The sequence below is a fragment of the Phasianus colchicus genome, chromosome 1, assembly GCF_987193195.1.
Source record: "Phasianus colchicus chromosome 1, bPhaCol1.hap1.1, whole genome shotgun sequence".
NCBI lineage: Eukaryota > Metazoa > Chordata > Aves > Galliformes > Phasianidae > Phasianus > Phasianus colchicus.
In genome coordinates, this window is record NC_143436.1 from 171,421,420 (window position 1) to 171,440,365 (window position 18,946).

The window sequence follows — 18,946 nt, forward strand, 5'->3', positions numbered from 1 at the left end:
CTCGTGTACTCCCGCAGCCCCTTCACGAACCACACGACGTTGCGGTACCAGGACATGGTGTTACCGCCACCACCACGGCCTTGGTCCCGCCTCTGCCTTACGTAAAGGTGCCCGGTCCAGCCCTGCCCGCCGTTATGTGAGAGCCCGGGGCAGCCCCGCCCGGTCCGGCGCCATTACGGCTCGGGCAGAGGCGTGCGAGTGAGGCTGTTGTCTGTGGTGGTGTTCACTTCAACGGTCTGATGCTCTTTTTTTTTTTTTCTTCTCAACCTTTCTTCGTAGGAGAGGTGCTCCAGCCCTCTGATCAAGGCTCTCCTCTGGACCCACTCCAAAAGCTCCACATTTTTCCTTATGAGCCCCAGATCTGGACGCAGTACTCCAGATGGGGCCTCACAAGAGCAGAGTAGAGGGGGGAAAATCACCTCCCTGTCCCTGCTGGCCACCCCTCTTCTAATGGAACCCAGGACACCATTGGCCTTCCAGGCTGCAAGTGCACTGCTGGCTCATGTTAAGTTTTTCATCAACCAAAACCCCTAAGACCTTCTCAGCAGGGCTACTTTCAAGTTCTTCTCCCAGTCTGTATATGTATTTGGGATTTCCCTGACCCAAGTGCAGCACCTTGCTTTCTTGAATCTCATCAGTCTCACACAGACCCACTTTTAAGCCTGTCTAGGTCCCTCTGGATGGCACCTCTTCCTTCTGTCATTATCAGCTGCACCACTCAGCTTGGTATCATCAGTATTGATGCACTCAATCCCATCATTTATATCACTGATAAAGATATCAAAGAGTACCAGTCCCAAGATTGACCCCTGGGGCGCAGTTCCAGCCTCCTCCTGGACACTGAGCTATTGAAACAATCCCTGGCTGCGATCTTCCAAACAATTCCTTATCCACTGAAGTGTCCACCCTTCAAACCCATCTCTCTTCAATTTAGAGGAACATAAATAACCTTATTGCACCACACCAAATAGTATTTCAGGTGGCAAATGAACCTGTGAAATTCTTTGCTCCTACTAATGGGGTAATACATACCAGTAAGAAAGGGTATGCAAGCAGCAATTACAGCAGGAGAAGTGAAGTTTAAAATGTGTTTTCAGTTCCTCTGGTATGTGTGTTAAAGCTGTTAAGCCCCAGAGAATCATCTGGAGTTGCACATTTGGACAATCTATGCTAGCTGTAAGGAAATTGTCATTGTAGGCATAATTATGTTCTTAAGCATGTTAAAGGACTAGGCACTTAAAAGCATCAGTGTGCAAGTTAGATTAATTCATGCTTTTTATGTGTCTTTCAGGGCCACAGGCACACAACCTGCTTTGGGAGTCCAATCTGTTTTCAGCAGCTTCAGTTAGCTGGTTTCAACAGCAGAGACAGAAGAGATTGAAATATTTTGTCTCTTCTAACCCCATTTTGTAGCCTGGTACTTCCTTTTCTAAATCTCTTCATATTGGTGAAGGGTTCGTACTCAAGTCCTCAGCTCTCAACTCAGGTTTCTCAGCTCTCACACAAAAGGTACTTCCCACCATGAAGTTAAAACTTCAGAACTCAGCACTGTGCTTATGCTAAGTATTGTATGTGAAATAAGATTTTTCAGAGGGCAAAAAGACACATTTTCAGGAGGATATCTTCTTCCCTACAGAGACCATCTAGATAAATATCATACCTTTGCACCAAATCTGAAAATGCTTGTTCTTATTAAAACAGATGGAAGAATTTATTTAAAACCAGTCAGTTTAAACCGATTTTGTTCTTGGAAATGACTAGGATATTTTGACTGAAGTCTTCCTAAGCAATTCACCCTGATTCTGGTGCTCAAAATGGATTCTTTTGACCCAGAAAGTAACAGCTGTAACAGCTTAGCAGTGGTGTAATTGGCAACATTATTTCTATAATGGAAAGTGAATGGCAGCCTGAACTACAGATATGTATAGAGGTCACTCTGAAGGTAATACCTCCTGTTTATTTCCATGGAAACTGCAAAAGATGCAAAGAGCACAACAACACTGTTTGATAGAGCAAATTCTCAGCTACAAAGCACTATTTTTCAACATGGTCACCACCAATTAGCTGTGCATTTTTGCTAGTGATGAACAAGAGACTGCATGCCACCCTTATAAAAATCTGTACCAGCAGAGGTGACCCACTGTTTCACAGCTGCTGTGATGGCATCATTGCTAGGAAAATGGTGCCCGAGCAGTCCATCTTTCATCAGACTGAACAAAGAAAGTTAGAAGGTGCTAAATCTGGACTATACAGTGGGTATGGTAGGACAGTCTAACCTAGACTGGCAACATGTGGCCTTCAGACTGATATAGGGCATGGCATTATTGTGTTACAAGAGAAAGGTTTTCTTCTTCTCTGGCCTGATTCTGGAAGTTCAAGCCGTCAGCTCAGTCAGCTTTGTGATGTAATGGTCAGAGCTGATGGTTTGTCTGGGTTCTGGGAAATCCAGCAGGATCACTCCTTTCCTATCCCAAAAGACACTTTATCTGCTGAGGACTGCTTCTCAAACTTTTTCTTCAATGTGGAATTCACATGTCACCAGTCCATGGGCTGCTGTGGTTACTCTGGCTCATAGTGGTGACATCACATCTCATCATCAGTAATGATGTAGTCCAGAAAACTGTCCCCTTCAGTCTTGTATTGGCTCAGTAGGTCCTGAAAACTTGCATATGGTGTTCTTTCTGTTCCTGTATAAGCATTTGTGGAACATACTTGATGTAAACTTTGTGGTATTCCAACATTGCCTCCATCATTTCATTGAAGCTGATTCATAATTTTGGCCCCACTGCCATTTGTCACACAGCAACAAAATGTAATGGGATACTGGCAGGAAGTTTCAACCTCTACTGCCATACCAACAACACTGGCCTTTGATGTCATGGACCAACATAATCAATAGGAGGCATTACTTTTGGAGCAGTTTTCATCCTATGTAAATGTAAATATATAATTCTGAGCTATATGGAAACAGTTCTGTGATCATCACCTACAACCTGCAGTTAGCAACCAGAACTGCACAGGAGCTGCTAAAATGATGTTAGATAATCATATCACTGTGATCCGAGCAGATGTTAGGTTTGTGCAAATCCTGCATGCTGTCTGACATAACATTCCTTCTTCTTCATTTGAATCCTTTGCCCTGATAGCCCCCCAGCTTCTGCTTTTTCCTCACAGACTGTCCAAATCTGCCTGGTTTCTTTCCATGAACGCTGGTTCTGGGAAAACACACGGCAGAGCAAAACCAGAGTTATGTGAGCACGTCTGCTGTTACAAACATCCGGTGTTGCCCCAGATTTTTATGCTAGTTAGAGAGAATGTCTCACCTTGGGCTTTGTAACCCTCAGTGCCTCTCAGTATGCTGTTCTAGGATAGTAATGTTCCACAGTTGCTTACCTTGCAGAATTAGCTGCATTCTTTACAGGAAACATGATTTCAGTTTGAAAAAAATTAGCAAATCCCAAACAAACCAAAATCCCTGTGGAAGTTCCTGTGAGCACACTAATCCAGGTTGTGCTTTATTCCCTTGTCATTCCTCTTTTTACCCTGCATATTTATTAAGTACATACAGCTTAACATAAAGCAAAAATGGATGATGGTTCTGATATGTTTTATTCGTAGTTTCAGTCCACATTCTCAAAGATAAGGGGAACATGTCTGCAATCTGCAGGCTTCTCTAAAAGTAAGTGGAAGACTGCAGATTGACAAGATTGTGCCTCCCTTCCAGGCTAAACCATTTGAACTGGAAACAGCTGGGCGCTGGGTGATGCAACATGGAGGGACTAACCAGTGTGAGTACGCATGGCAGAAGCTTCCCACTAGTCAAACACAAAATATAGTAACATAGGCAGACAATGGGAGAGCTTACAGCATTTTAAGGGTCAGGCAGAAATGGGAAATGACAGCATATTACTTCTGTTTTTAAACATTAGGGCCTCAGAGAAGGTATGTTTGTTAGGAAGGAGTTTGAATGTAGAGCTGGGAACTTATATCACATTTGTACACCCTCAATTTTTTCTAAAGATATTCCAGAAATACAATAGCACCAGTACTGTGATCATAGAATCATAGAGCTATAGAATTATAAAATGGCTTGGGTTGAGGGACCTCAAGGATCATCAATTTCCAATCCCTCTGCCAGAGGCAGGGTTGCCAACTTCTAAACCAGGCACTAGATCACATTGCCCACGGCCCCATCCAACTTGGACTTGAACACCTCCAGGGACAGGGCATCCACAGCTTCTCCTTCTAACATTTACCAGGTCCTCACTGCCCTCCCTCTGAAAAACTTCCCCTTGACATCTAATCTAAATCCAGTCCTTTGGATTGTCAAAGGGTTCTCCAGACCTTTGACCATCTTCGTGGCCTTCCTCTGGACTTTCTCAAAAGCAGCTCCACATCTTTTCTGTGTTGGGGGCCCCAGATTTGGAAGCAGTACTTCAGATAGGGCCTCATGAGGGCAGAGTAGAGGGGGACAATCACTTCCCTCTCCCTGCTGGCCACCCTTCTTCTGATGGAACCCAGGACACCATTGGTCTTTCAGGCTGCAAGCGCACACTGCTGGATCATGTTAAATTTTTCATCAACCAAGACCCCTAAGACCTTCTCAGCAGGGCTACTCTCAAGGAGTTCTTTCCCAGTTCGTATACATTACATCAGTCCAAGTGCAAAACCTTTCACTTGGCTTTGCTGAACATCATTAGTTTAGCCGTACCCTTCTATCAAATACAATTTTCAGGAGATTGTCTAAGTGTTGCTGTTATTTCATTTCTTCTCTTGTGATGTTTTGCCTTTGTATTGTTCCAGAGGTAGGAGAGATGGAATGAGTTCTGCTTACTAACTCAGCCATCTCAGTGATGAGGCAATAGAGATTGTGTGCAGGAGAATGATAAGACTGTATATTGCCAGGAGCTGGCTGATGCTACCGAAATACTGAAGTACTGGCAGTACTCTAACAGGCAAAAAATCCTCCTATGTCAAGGGTTTTTTTTTGGCTGCTTGTTCCCTTTTGTACTGAATTCTAGGTTGATGCTCTTTGTTAGCAGATTTAGAATCCATTCTGGCATTTGGAAAATTTGGGAAGCTACAGCTTTTGGTTTCTTTCTTGCAGCTAGTTTAGCAAGCATTAGACCAAAGCAGGAGACTATTCTGAATAAGAGGGATGTTTTGAACCAGGAATTCTTCTCATGGATTGTCAGTGAACATCTGGGGTAGTTGTAGCCAGGAGCTGTTATTTGGGTCAGCCACACTGGAAGGGGCAGGATCAAGGGAGACACAAGGCTGTTGAGCTCCTGACATTCCCCTCATTCAACTTCTGAACGAGATGACTTCACCCTGCTTATTCCTTATATAACATGCTCAAATTTACTGTTTCACTTGAGGACAGCAGCACTTCAGGTATATCTACGCTGTCAAATAACTCATAGCTTATTCTCAGGGCTAGATCCTATTATTGCCCATACTACACAGATATTTGATCGTGCACAAGCTTTCTTTAGATATTAAACAACTATGTCTGTCCAAAACAAGCTCAAGTATGGTCTGGGGGATACTTTCCTTGAAGAATAATTCATTCCCAAGTACTAAGAGTGAGACTGCACCCGGGCTGACTGGACAGCATGGCCTGGCACTGGTAATCCTATATTCAGGTGCCTGCGTCTCACAGCGTAGAAGTAGCCTCTGAGTTTGTTATGCAGAAAATTCTCAAAGCAAGTAAAATATCTGGATTGTTGTGATTATGATCTCCTCAGTCTTAGGATTTCTTGAACAGTACTGAATAAATAACTCAGTGTTTTCATAAAATGCAAGGGCTGGTGAAAATGCAGCTCTGGCCGCACAGCTGGACTGACATGAAAAGAATCCTTGGATTTGATCCATCCTTGTATCTGTGAAAGAGCAAGGGGTTTTAAACAAGATTTTAATTACCTCACAACACAAAAGAAAAGTTGAGGGTACTGATTGCTCTGCAGGGCTCTGCAATTCAGCATGTTTCATGTTTTCTTCCCAAGGGACTCAAGGTAGAGTACTCAAGAGCTGAAAAGCAATTATGTTATACAAGATGTTGAAGAGCAGCTTCAAGGCCATCTTGCCAGTCTCTTCTATTATCTCTGTCTTAAGCACAACTAGCTCCTTTCCTTGCTTCCTACAGAAGATCCAGAAGGCTTTTGTGCATTCTTTCATCACAGTTGTCAAATTTCTAATTAAGTTGTTGTGCCTGCCCCCATTAAATCAATCAGAACATGGCCACTGATTGCAGTGGGAACAGGAGCAGGTTTTAAGGGCCAAAGTTTCAGAAGAGCTCAACATCTGTAGTTGGAGACAGGTTTTCAAAGGAAGTGGCAACCGTGTGCAAGTCACCATCTCTGCAGGAAACACACGTTTGTCACAAGCATTTGTCACGATATCCTCATGGACACTCAAGAGCACTGAGAAGTTAACAGCGCCCTCTAAGTGTAACAGCAATTAAGAGCTGTCAGCAGCTCTCGGAGGGAGGCAGTTAGTGCACTTCTTTCTGCCTGGCTGGAGTAGAGGGCCTGTGAGTGGTTGAAGAGGAGCATCCAGGCCTGGAGACCCCAGCGTCATATCTCATATCTTATGTGTAGGTGTGATTAGCAGAGTGGGAGTAGAAAAGCTACTCATCCTGAGTGCAGCAGGGGTCAAAGTTCTGACTGTTTTGGGGAGCAGCAGGGTATTCTCTTTTTTGTATGCTTTTGTACCCAAGTCATTAATAAGTTTGCAAGCTCCTGTCTTCAGCAGGGTTGTTTCCAATGAAATCAGGCTTTCTCTAGGCCAAGTAGCTTGTTGTGCTCAAGAAGCAGCTGTGCCAGTGTGTCATAATTTCTCCACTGTTTGCACCCTGCATACTCTGCTCAGTACTGAAAAGTAACTTTTTCCTCCAAAGGACTGAGAATCAAATCTACAAGATATGCAGGTACCTAACTGATGTGGAAATCTGGAGGATCTCCTTATAAAAAAACCTTTTGCATACATTGTCCCTCAGGCCCATAATTTGCATCTCAGGACACCTCTCACATTTGAACTGTTAGATTGTAGCATGGGGAAAAATATCATAGATTTCCGCTTTGCTTTAGCATTAATGGTCATACAGAAGAGTCAGTATGGCTTAGACTCAAATCTGTGGGTGAAATCAGCCTCTGAAATAACAATTCATCTCAGTGAAATTGCAGTAGAGTTGATTATAACTAGCACGTCTAGTAAAGTACTTTTAGTTTTTAACCTTAAATCATGTATGCTTGTGCACTCATGTTGGTCAATGTCTTCCTTGTTGTATTTCATTCAAATTAGACATTTCATAGAAATTCAGTGTTAAAAACATTTCTTAGAACTTCATACAGTTTTCTCAAAAATCTATTCTTGCAACATAATACTGTTCTTTTCAGCAGTTTTCTTGTACTTTATTTCCCTGTACTATGCAATGTACAATTATATTTGTCAGCCTTTTTCATTTTCCCCCTATCTATGCTTTCTAAAAATATTTTGGCTCTCTCCTTATGGCTAACATCCATGGGACTTTCATATTACTCCTGTAGTGAACAGGAACCCTAAGAAACCTTGTTGCAAGAAGCAACAATCTCAGATGACATTCCTGATGTAACAGTCCTGTCTGTATTATCTGCAGAACATGCATGGTCTTTGTTGTGCCCCTATCAGCTAGAACTTGGGGAAGATTAATAATCAGAATCAGTTACAAGATTCAAGGTATCTTACAGATACAGATATCTACAGATCTGTTAAAATGTGATAGAATGTATAGAAATTGTCACGGATTTAAGATTCGTAGCCCTTTGCCTGTAAAGTCAGAGCATTTAGATTCATTTGCACTCGCCATTCACCTTTTTATAGAATTACAGAATCATGGAACGGCCTGGGTTGAAAAGGACCACAATGATCATCTAGTTTCAACCCCCCTGCTATGTGCAGGGTCACCAACCACCAGACCAGGCTGCCCAGAGCCACATCCAGCCTGGCCTTGAATGCCTCCAGGGATGGGGCATCCACAACCTCCTTGGGCAACCTGTTCCAGTGTGTCGCCACCCTCTGAGTGAAAAACTTCCTCCTAATATTTAATGTAAATCTCCCCTGTCTCAGTTTGAAACCATTCCCCCTTGTCCTATCACTATCAATCCATGTAAACAGTTGTTCCCCTTCCTGTTTATATGCTCCCTTCAAGTACTGGAAGGTCACAATGAGGTCTCCCCAGAGCCCTCTCTTCTCAAGCCCAGTTCCCTCAACCTTTCTTCATAGGAGAGGTGCTCCAGCCCTCAGATCATCTTAGTAGCCCTCCTCTGGACCCATTCCAGACTCTATGTCCAGGTGGAGGCCAGTAACAAGTGGCGTCCCCCAGGGGTCTGTCTTGGGACCGGTGCTCTTTAACATCTTTATCAATGACATCGATGCCGAAATCGAGTGCACCCTCAGCAAGTTTGCTGACGACACCAAGCTGAGTGGTGCAGTCGACACGGTTGAAGGACGGGATGCCATTCAGAGGGACATCGAGAGGCTAGAAAGGTGGGCTCGGGTGAACCTGATGAGGTTCAACACAGCAAAGTGCAGAGTTTTGCACTTGGGCCGGAGGAATCCCAGGCATCCATACAGAGTGGAAGGAGCGGTCCTTGAGAGCAGCCCTGTGAAGAAGGACCTGGGGATCTTAATAGATGAAAAACTTAATATGAGCCAGCAGTGTGCCCTTGTGGTTCGGATGGCAAATGGTATCCTGGGCTGCATCAAAAGAGGGGTGGCCAGCAGGGACAGGAAGGTGATTGTTCCCCTCTACTCTGCTCTTGTGAGGCCCCATCTGGAGTACTGCGTCCAAGTGTGGAGTCCCCGGTACAAAAAAGACAGGGAGCTGCTGGAGAGGGTCCAGAAGAGGGCCACAAAGATGATCAGGGGACTGGAGCACCTCCTTATGAGGACAGGCTGAGGGAGCTGGGCTGTGGGGAAAAGAAGGCTGTGGGGTGACCTCATTGCAGCCTTTCAATACCTAAAGGGAGCCTACAGAGGGGAGGGGAATCAACTCTTTGAAAGGGTAGATAACTGCAGGACAAGCAGGAATGGTTTTAAATTGAGGGAGGGGAGATTTAGGTTGGATGTCAGGGGGAAGTTCTTTACAGAGAGAGTGGTGAGGTGCTGGAACAGGCTGCCCAGAGAGGTTGTGGATGCCCCGTCCCTGGAGGTGTTCAAGGCCAGGTTGGATGGGGCCCTGGGCAGCCTGGTCTAGCAGTAAATGAGGAGGTTGGTGGCCCTGCCTGTGGCAGGGGGGTTGGAGATTCATGATCCTTGAGGTCCCTTCCAGCCCTGGCCATTCTGTGATTCTGTGATCACCTCTTCATCTCATATGTGCCTTAATGTGGTAACCAGGAGGTTCTGCTCCATGATCTTCCCAGGCACAGAGGTGAGGCTCACTGGCCTGTAGTTCCCTGGGTCTTCCTTTCTCCCTTTCTTAAAAATGGGAGTAACTTTTCCATTTTCCAGTCACCAGGGATTTTACCTGACAGCCATGATTTTTCAAATATGATGGAGAGCAGCTCAGCAACCACATCAGCCATCTCTCTCAGAACCCTGGGATGCATGTCATCCAGTCCCATGGATTTATATGTGGAGGTCTCAGATTTGTTCCACTGTTATATTGGGGTGGAATCCACTCCTCTCACCCACGCCTAGAGATTCAGGGTCCTGGCAGACACAGGAAGCCTGGCCACCTGTGAAGACTGAGGCAAAGCAACTCACTGAGTACCTCAGCTTTTTCCTATGTCTGAGGAAGCCAGTTCTCCATCCTCATTTATCAGAGAGGGAACGTTCTTCTTGGCCTGTCTCTTCCTGCCTATGTACCTGTAGAACCCCTTCTTGTTATTTTTCACATCCCTCACCAAGTTCAGCTCTGTCTGTGCCTTGGCTTTCCTAATCATATTTCTACATGCAGACAATGTCCCTATATTCTTCCCAGGCACCCTGCTTCCACTTCCTGTACATTTCTTTCTTTTCCCTCAGTTTAAGCTCCAGGTTCTTGCTCAGCCAGACCTGAAACATGTAAAACAGCTTTTGAACTAACCAAGAATAACTTCTGCTACTTTTTTTATTATTTTCTGCACAGTCACCTTGTACTTTTGTACAAGTCTGATGTCTTGGGGCCTCATAAAATCTGAACCAATTGCCTTGTGAGTGCAATCTCCTATTTTTATTCCTGAACAGAATGAGTTCTTGTTTCTACTCCAGCGATGAGGTCTGTGACATGTCTGATGTCCTTCTTCCCTACTTCTGTGGGTCAGCAGGTAGCACTCCAGAGCTATGTGTGTTCAAGTTTGAAATGAAGGAATAAGATATTTACTTATCTGTCTGCAGCTTTTAAAACAGCTTTGGGAAGCTGTTCCTCAGAGCTTTGGAATATGATACCTATTGCCAAAGAAGGTGGAGTGGAGGGAGGAGAAATATACTGTGGGCAATAAAATGTAATAAATGTAATGTATTGCATGTCTGCTGCCATTGCACTTATGGTATGTATATGTCTGTAGTCTTCTTTGTGCAAGCAGAAATATCTTTGTGTCTTCATATTGTTGGATTTCCATAGTACCCACAACTAGCAGAGCACAGGCAATCTAATCCATTGAAACCGTGGCTATTTCTTCTGTTGAAAGCTAGAAAGACAGCTTTGTTTCTCAAAAAGGAGAGATGATTTAACTAGAATGGTTACAGGCAATTTCCACCATTGTAGTCATTACATTTCTGAGTTCATCATAATTGGCTTAAGGGTGTATTTTGTTCAATTTTCCCAAAGCCATTTATTTCACTGTAGGAAAAAAAAAAAAAAAAGAAAGAAAAAAAGAAAAGAAAAAGAAAAAAAATGGCATTTTTCAATTTGTAATTTTAGTCTAGTGGGAAAATGTTAAACATTTTCATACCAAGGCGTAGACTGTATTTTCAGCCTTTCAGCTTTAGGGTTGTAATGATTTAGTTCCTCACAGCAGTCTGCTGAGGGAATGTATTTGTTCCTCCAGGGACTGAGCTCATCCATGCCTGGGACACCATCACTCTGTGAATTTAAGAAGTTACTGTTTACAAGGTAAGGTGCTGAAGACCACGTTCCTAGCTTACTCCAAAGGGAGATAAAATGCTTTCAGTTAAACTACCTTCATGTGAATTTAAACTGAGTGCTTTATCGAATGTTAGGAGCAATCCAAGGACTTATGCTGCTGAAGGTGACGGACCAGGAGAATGATGATAACTTAATAAGCCACCATAACACAGTGGTATGCATCATATGCTCCAAACTGACTGTCCTTGCTCCACACCTGCGTGATTCTATCCTGCTGAAGGAGGCAGTGGCAGTGTAACAGATTATTCACGTACGTAAGTAAAGTTAAATACCAACAATTCCGAATTTTCCTCCCTCAATCTTAACAAAGTTTTCTGTTTACCGTATAGATATTTAAAGTATTCTACAACTGCCCTTAGCTTCCTTAATACCTCCTCTATTACTTTCAGCTTGAGTCAACCAACTACTGAACACTGGCATTGTGATTTATCAGCTGTTTCCCACAAAGTCAGTGAATGTTCTGGGTTCTCATACCTAAAGAATTAAGTCTCCACAGCTGACTGCAGAGATTCATTCAGCCTGAATGAGACACAGGCCTCAGGCTCACTGTTGTGTCACTGGTGTGTTTCATGAATTACTGCTCATCTGCTGCTGCAGCTGCCCTCATACAGGCACACAGAAAACACAAGGCAATGAGACTCAGCTTAAATCTCTTCTTTTGTGGGACAAACTAAAATCAAATCATATTTGGTTGGGTAGGAGCACACACACTGTCATTTGCTGCAAGGTTGCTGGGTGTGTAGTGGCACAGCAGTCAGTTCTGGCATACACAGGAGTAATTTTCTGTAATCAAAAATGACCCTAGTAGCATTTTACAAGAAACAGGGACATTTTTATTGGAGTCCAATGATTGGAATGGATGTCTGTAGCTACTTTAGTGTTAAATTTCCTTTGCATTATAAACTGAGTATAATCTTTTTAATGCTTTTTGGTAAGGTTCCTGTGCAATGTTAAACAGCTGCTTTGTTACATTCAAGTGCTGGATGGATGTCAAGATGCTGAAATGCAATTTCTTAAACACTGTGACATCTTAATGAATGAAATATGCTCTCCACTGAAGGTAGAATCATGTAGAGTTGTTCAGAACTGAGCACTGAATATCTGCCTGTGCTAAAGTCCACTAGTCCAAATGCTGAGCCATGAGATACTTGGGGTAGGAAGGAGGAATTCTAGCATTCCACTATTGGCAACAGTTATGTTTCAGAAATGCGTAGTACCTTCAGAGAGGCAGTAGTGAGCATGGGGTGAAGCAGCTCATGGGAAAACACAGCCTAGATCTTCAGTCCATGTATAAAGGGAAGGGCTGCCATTGCTCATATTTCCCTGCACACAGGCATGCATCAAGTGGCAGTGTTAGCAACTTCCATTTGATGAATTTCTGAACGGGGACAGCATATCTCTGACTCCTGATAACTGCTGTGGAGCTAGGAAGTGCTACACTGATTTTTCCTCTTCTACCCATTATCCCACCGGCTTGCTAAGATTAGGTTTCTGGAAGTAAATAATTCTTAAAGCTGGGGCCTGAATTAAAATCTATCTGGACCAAATGCACTCTTAGTCTATGCAATGGCTCTGAGATAAATGTTCACAGGTGATTCCCACAGATATTCTATTGTTCAGCCTCAGACCCAGGATGAATGGTTGAACAAAGCTGTGGTTATTGTTGTTGAACAGATCTTGCCCTCCCACAGGTGCCTTACAGCTCTGTTAGTTTTCTCTAAAACACACGCTTTTAAAAACACTGTTTTTTAACAGAAAAGATACCCCAAGCCCGCATCTGCTTCCTGTGCCTGGGGCCATCCTCATGCTTGTGTAGAGGAGAGCCCTTCCACTGTGACCGTATTAACAGATCTGCATAAAAGAAAAAGCAGAAAGAGCACTTTTATACTGCATTCATCAGCACATAAAAAACAATCTCCCAGGACCAGGTACGGGCTCGTTCCATTACATGTCACAAAACAATTGTCTCTGAGCATGCTGGTGCTTTTAAAGCTGACACTGCTGTTGGCTTAAAAGCTGTATTAGTTACATCTATCCATTAAGTATAGATTTCCATAAGTACAGCACTGCGGTGAACAATTCAGGTGTGCACTCACACCACAACCAGAGAACTGCTGTAGTAAGCACATCCACCTAAAATTCTCACATTCCTGCTCATGTCTTATTACCATGTTCTATATTTAAGATACTAACATAGCCTCATCAATTTTGATGTGAACTTAATCACCGTGGTTTGACAAGCATCTTGGTGTGGTAGCGACAAATTAATGTTATACAAAAAGTGGAGAAATGAGTCTCTCCTGGCTGGAAACTGCTGAGTCCTGGTTAAAGCACCTAATCTGTTGCTCAGTAGCTCATCTCCTGGTGGCCTTGGCTCAGTTTGGATGCACTGGATATACATGGATATATGGAGGCTGTTTTAGCACCAAAGATAGATACAGATGCTTTCTAGTCCAAGTTCAGGAGAGATCTTGGGGCCATATTCAAGCTGCCTTTTATACATGCTCATACTGCTATCCCAGATACTTAACTGGCTGGTCTAACAGTGGCCTGGCTGGCTTCCTGATGAGCATCTAAGTCACTGTCAAAGTCCAAATTCAAAGTGGTCTGAATGCAGCCCTATATCTTTTGTTGCCTCAGCATCTTTAATGCAGGGACACTAACATACCTCGGCAAGGCTACAGTGGTGTTCAGGTCCCAGTAAAGGGGATAAAGTGGCTACTTTTACAGGCAAATATGTACTATGCTGTAAAACCAGGAGTCTGGTTTTAGAGGAGTTTGTCATATCCAAGAGCTTACTAAAGAATGTGACACTCCAAATAGAAAATCCAAGAGTTACAAAAGGGTTATAGAAGTCAGCAAGACTGCACCCTGGCATCTGTAGCAGCAATTTCACATTGAGTAAGCTGTATTCTAGTTTAGCTATTTCCAAATGGCACTGGGATGTGATTTACAATTTCCTCTTGCAGTTGACTGCTAACATACATATATATAGTACAACAAAGATACACATAAGGGTGAGTTATTGCCTTTTCATTGCACACCCTTTCCTAAACATCTGGAGCTTTATTTACGTGGCACTTAGTCTTCCTCTGAAGAGTATCTTTGCCTGGAAAAAAAATATATGCAACAGCTACAAAAGATGAGGAGGAAGAGAACAGTATGGCTAATAATGAGAACACCAACAGCAAAAATGTACAAGGTTTTGTCACAGTAATCCTGAGGCTGGTGGAAAGGTGGGATAAAATTTGGCAGGTACACTGAAAACACCCAGTAGTTCCCAAGAATGAACCAGAGGAAGAGAAAGAGGCTGAGGGTTAGATGGATGTAGTACTTGTGAGCGTTCTGCCTCCAGGGGTATTCATCGTCATCATCATCATCAATCACAACAGACTTGGAAAGCAGTTGCCTCATCCTGGTTGAGTCGTACAGCAGCAGAGTCACCTGGAACCATTGGGGAGAAAAGAGCATAGTAAATTGGTTGTGGAAAGTCTGAACATCTCCTGACCACTGCCAGCCTTTGAACCAAATTAAAATTGAGTGTGGGAAAATGAGATAAGAGAAATCTGAGGAGCCAAAAATGAGACAGATCCATGGTGAGATTTTTAGGCCAGACATTGGAAAAATAACTTGCCAATGGGACAATAGAAAAGCATGGAAACAGATTTTGTGGGGAAATGGCAGCAGTTTTCACACTAGAGATTTTAAAGAACAAAGTGAAGTTCCTGCCTAGTAGTGGGTGGATTTGTCTTCCCTCGTTGCTTTCCATTACCATGTAGGTGAATCAGCTGAGAACAGGATTCTCTTGCTCTACCTTGTAGAACTATTCAATTGTGTATTGACTAAATATTTGCTGGAAAAGCCCAGTTTTCCTAGCCCAGTTGTTGGCAAAGGTTAAGAGAAACAGGGATTAAGGTCCAGCACAAACACAGGCCAAAAAATGCTGTTTCCACTAAATGTCATGCATCACAGCTGAGAACTTGGAATTGGTTGTTCAAACCAGTAAGGCATGTTCTTCTCATGTGAGCATTTATTTTAGGCAGGCTCATGACATCTGGGAGAGGAAAAACTACCTGCCCAGTGGGTCTTAGTTTTCCATATGGGGAGCCTGTTTGTTGACTTTAAGCACCATGATGCTCGTTAGCTTTGAGATGATCTCAGCACATAGCAGATGCCTGTGCTGAAGCCTCATCATGCTCAGTGATGGGAATGGGGTTAGTTGATAGATGAGTGTTGGTTCAGAGGAAGAAAAAAACCCTTGGATTTATAGATCTCATCTATTCCATCTAACCACTCCATAGAAAGTGTATCCTTCTGTACACTGCTTTGTACACGCTGTAGTTGAAGAAAATTCTGGCTGTCCCTCACACTGATAATAATGCAGAATATATGCTTATGGAGCAGAAAGGCATGAATTCAGCAAGACTCTCCAGATACTGTAAAGTGGCTGCATTGTGTTGATGAACAACTACAGGTTATCAAAGCTTTTGAAAGACTGGAGGCGCTGAAAAAACCAAATAGATCAGCTCCATGTAGCCAGTATGACTAGTCATTAAATTACATCTATCACAGGACAGTGTTCTTCCAAGACCTCATCCTGTACTCATCCTATACCCATTCTCAGAATGTCTATAAATCTCTCTCAGATTTCAAGCTAGCTAAGTGTACTGCTCAGGCACAACTCCCATAAGCCAGTAGCAGTCAGTGCAGTCCCATGAGTGCAACTGGGTAGAACTAAGGCGGTGGAATTTAGCTAGAGATTAAGCACTATGAGATGACAAAAGTTAGCCAAATCAAATTCTGACCAGATATATTGCCAGCCTGAAAAAAACACTGTCCTGTGTCAGCTGAAACCAAATTCAATCCATTATTTGATGTCGGTAGAAATATTAACCGACTCACTTACTCTGGGTAATAAAAAGTGATTTCAGATCAGCAACAGCTAAGAAATAGCATTTTTGATGAATGCTTCCATTCATTAGCCTGAGAAGATTCCTTTCAAATCTGATCTTTTATAAAGCATTGTGAAATTGCCTTTGAATATACAGATAAGTCCAAAGGTGTGATCAAATGTCTAAACGTTTACCAGGAGAACTCATAGCATTCACATAGCAAGATTAAGTACTTTCTTGCTTCTCCATTTACTTATTTGCTGCCTGAAGATCCTCAGAGGGATGATTGGTTTCCCAGTGCTGTACTGCAGTTTGGTTATAACTGCGAAGGAGCTCAGGGGATGTAGAGGTCCCGATCTTTCAGTCCTGGCAAAGAAAAGGACCTGGATGCATTAGCTAAGGGGCCTGTAAGAGTGGGGCCGTCCTTTGCCCTGAAGTCATCGCAGAGCTACAGCTTTATAGTGCCCAGGGTGTGAAATGAGTATGGTGTGTCTTGCCAAGTAGCCAAGCAGCCATCCTCTGCTGGCTCAGCAAAGATAAATGAGCATGGTCCACTAGAAGAGAGGTGGCTATGGTTAGAAAATGTTGTGCCTAGACTAATAGGCCCAGCTGCAATGCAAGGGTACATTTACTTAGGGTTGAAAGCTATGCTACTGTGTGGGCATTGCTTCTAATCACGTTGAAGTGTGATAAATTGAACCTGTGCAGCACTATGAGCAAACATCTGTGAAAATGAAAGAGGCTTGGAAGACTGTTTGAGGAAATAGGACTTCATTTCCCATAGCCAGCCATGTTATGCAGTCTTTTCTATCAGTGGGTTTGATAGCACATATACTGTAAGAGAAAGTCATACCACAGTGTATGGGACAATGCTGAAGGAAACTCATTAGCATTTCACTTGGCTGATGGGTGCCTTAAGTGTTGGAAAAGTGCAGCTCAATCCAGATATCTGTCTTCTATATTGCATGCACGAAGCTGTCTGGTGCCATCATTTTGTCTTAACTAGCAAGTCAAAGTCTAGTCACACAAAATATTTTTCACACATAGAATGCACATTACCTTTAAGCTGCCAATCACGCCACCCACCAACAGATATAATGGAATTAGTGGCTGAACTGGGCAATCTTCCAAAAACTTCATTCCTGAACAGCAAAAATTAATAACGTTTGTTATCTTGAGTGATCAAACGGTGCAACAAGCTGTACAGTGGAAACTAAAATTCTACACTGAAGTACAGTTCTGAAACCCAAGATATGTACCCAGTGTCTGTTGAAGTGGGAGGTGAATTAAGTGGGGTTTGCATCTCCCACTGCAGGAGTGAGGGTTGTGAGCAAGCAAAGGGCAGGAGGTGAGCAAATTTAACTACTCTGGCTTCCATTTTAACATCTGATAAATGAACAATTGACTGAGCTGGTCTGGAAGTTTTCATCAGAAGTAGAAAAAATCATTGAAAATTAGTACCATTTATATATATATATATATTTTAATAACCTACTCCCAGGCCTCTTCTATTAGCACCATGTTTGTAGCATGTTCCTGAGTCAGACACTTTGAAGCTTGGGTGCCAGCACTTGTGGGAGCTCCTGGAACCATTTCAGTTTCCCAGGCAGCTAATAGGGAATGAGGGATGCTCAAATTTCTAGGTTGTTTGGTTGCTGGAGGATAAAAAGCACTGGTTGTTATGGAGCTGGGGATCCTGGCAACCCTCAAATCTACTGCTAGAATGAGAAAGCTAAGTAAGTTTTAGGGAAGGAAATGTATGGTGGTACAAGGCTGATGCTGGCATTAGACACTGAAGCTTACGATACAGGTCTGTGGCAGTGAGACTCATCTGTCCAAATTTAGATGTCTGCAATGCAGGCATCTATATCTGAACTAGTTTCCTAGACTCTCCTTATAGTCAATAGGGAGAAATAGACCCTTCTAAAATTCAATTCATCTCGTCCTAAGATAGGCATTTAAAATAGGTCAGATGAAGTGTGCCCTGAAAGTGCTTCTTTCTTTCTATAACTATACAAGGAATCTAGACAGCCAGCTGTAAGTACCTAAAGTTAGCTGAGCTGAATCATTTGCCCAAGTCTCCTACTCACTGGTATCTTTAAATAATTCTAAATTCTTCATTACCCTATAATTTTATTGTCATTGATCCCATATTTCGAGACTTCTACTGTTCAGTTGCAGAAGACAGAAAGGATGTTCTGTTTTCCACTTGCTGTAAAATTCATTTTCTAGGAATTTTTTCTTTACTTTTCTCTTAACAATTGGTTGTCATCTTGGTGCAGGACACTTAAAGCAATGTGCTGGCCTTAGTGCTAAACATCTCTCTGGTGGAACGTCTTGTTTTCATGTTCAAAACTACATCAAAAAGGCAGTTTGGTGTCAGGAAAGAGATGTCAGTGGGGAGTGGGTTTGGATTTTTTGTTGTTGTTTGGGTTGGTTTTTTTTGCCTTCTTCTGTAGCTGTGGTCCTCTTCAGTGGATTTGGTGGATTTCCCCACCAAATCCACTGCTATGTGTACTTCAGAACATTGCTGGTGTGCTAAACATTGCTGGTGTGCTAAACCTCTCCTGTACTTCTTGCATAGCATAATATGCATATCCTGGATTATGGTTGCTTTGCTATGGATCTTACATTAGTCATAATATGCAGTAACTTGCTATGGAGTGGCATATGGATTATTCTAGACTAAATATTTACTACTAAGCCTCTTGTAATTGAAAAGGGCTGGACTTGGATGGACTTGGACTCCCTTTCTGTCTGCTGTTTCTATGGCTGCAATTTTTTGTCCATTTTGCCACATTTTAACACTGAAACCTATTCGGACTCCCAATTTTAAAAAGGTGGGAAACAGGGAAATCATTGAAAATTCTATCATTTTCAGAAAGCAGCTGCCAGTGTTTCCAGAGTCCTTGGCCATATAATAGCCTGCTTCAGAAGCAGCTGGCCA

The 18,946-nt window shown here is 42.9% G+C and overlaps 2 protein-coding genes and 1 long non-coding RNA gene across 5 annotated transcripts in view; 1 reads left to right on the forward strand and 2 right to left on the reverse strand.

The window, feature by feature from the left end:
- DHRS12 (dehydrogenase/reductase 12) overlaps positions 1–1,656 on the reverse strand; it is a 32,312-nt gene extending 30,656 nt beyond the window's left edge. The window contains exon 1 of the mRNA XM_031615717.2: positions 1–1,656. Within this exon, the coding sequence (XP_031471577.2) occupies positions 1–56 (56 nt within the window). The 5' untranslated portion in view covers positions 57–1,656.
- LOC149920240 (uncharacterized) lies at positions 29–11,266 on the forward strand. 3 transcript variants are annotated; one of them, XR_016462230.1, is made up of 3 exons: positions 29–107; positions 11,010–11,074; positions 11,182–11,266. It is a non-coding gene; the product is annotated as an uncharacterized LOC149920240 (long non-coding RNA). The 3 variants fall into 3 exon arrangements; XR_016462231.1 differs by lacking the exon at positions 29–107 and adding an exon at positions 193–234; XR_016462227.1 differs by lacking the exon at positions 29–107 and adding an exon at positions 3,723–3,788.
- TMEM272 (transmembrane protein 272) overlaps positions 11,172–18,946 on the reverse strand; it is a 21,770-nt gene continuing 13,995 nt past the window's right edge. The window contains exons 4-5 of the mRNA XM_031615759.2: positions 17,059–17,141; positions 11,172–14,551 (exon numbers count right to left, since the gene is read on the reverse strand). Of these exons, the coding sequence (XP_031471619.1) occupies positions 14,189–14,551; positions 17,059–17,141 (446 nt within the window). The 3' untranslated portion in view covers positions 11,172–14,188. The remainder of the gene's footprint in view (positions 14,552–17,058; positions 17,142–18,946) is intronic.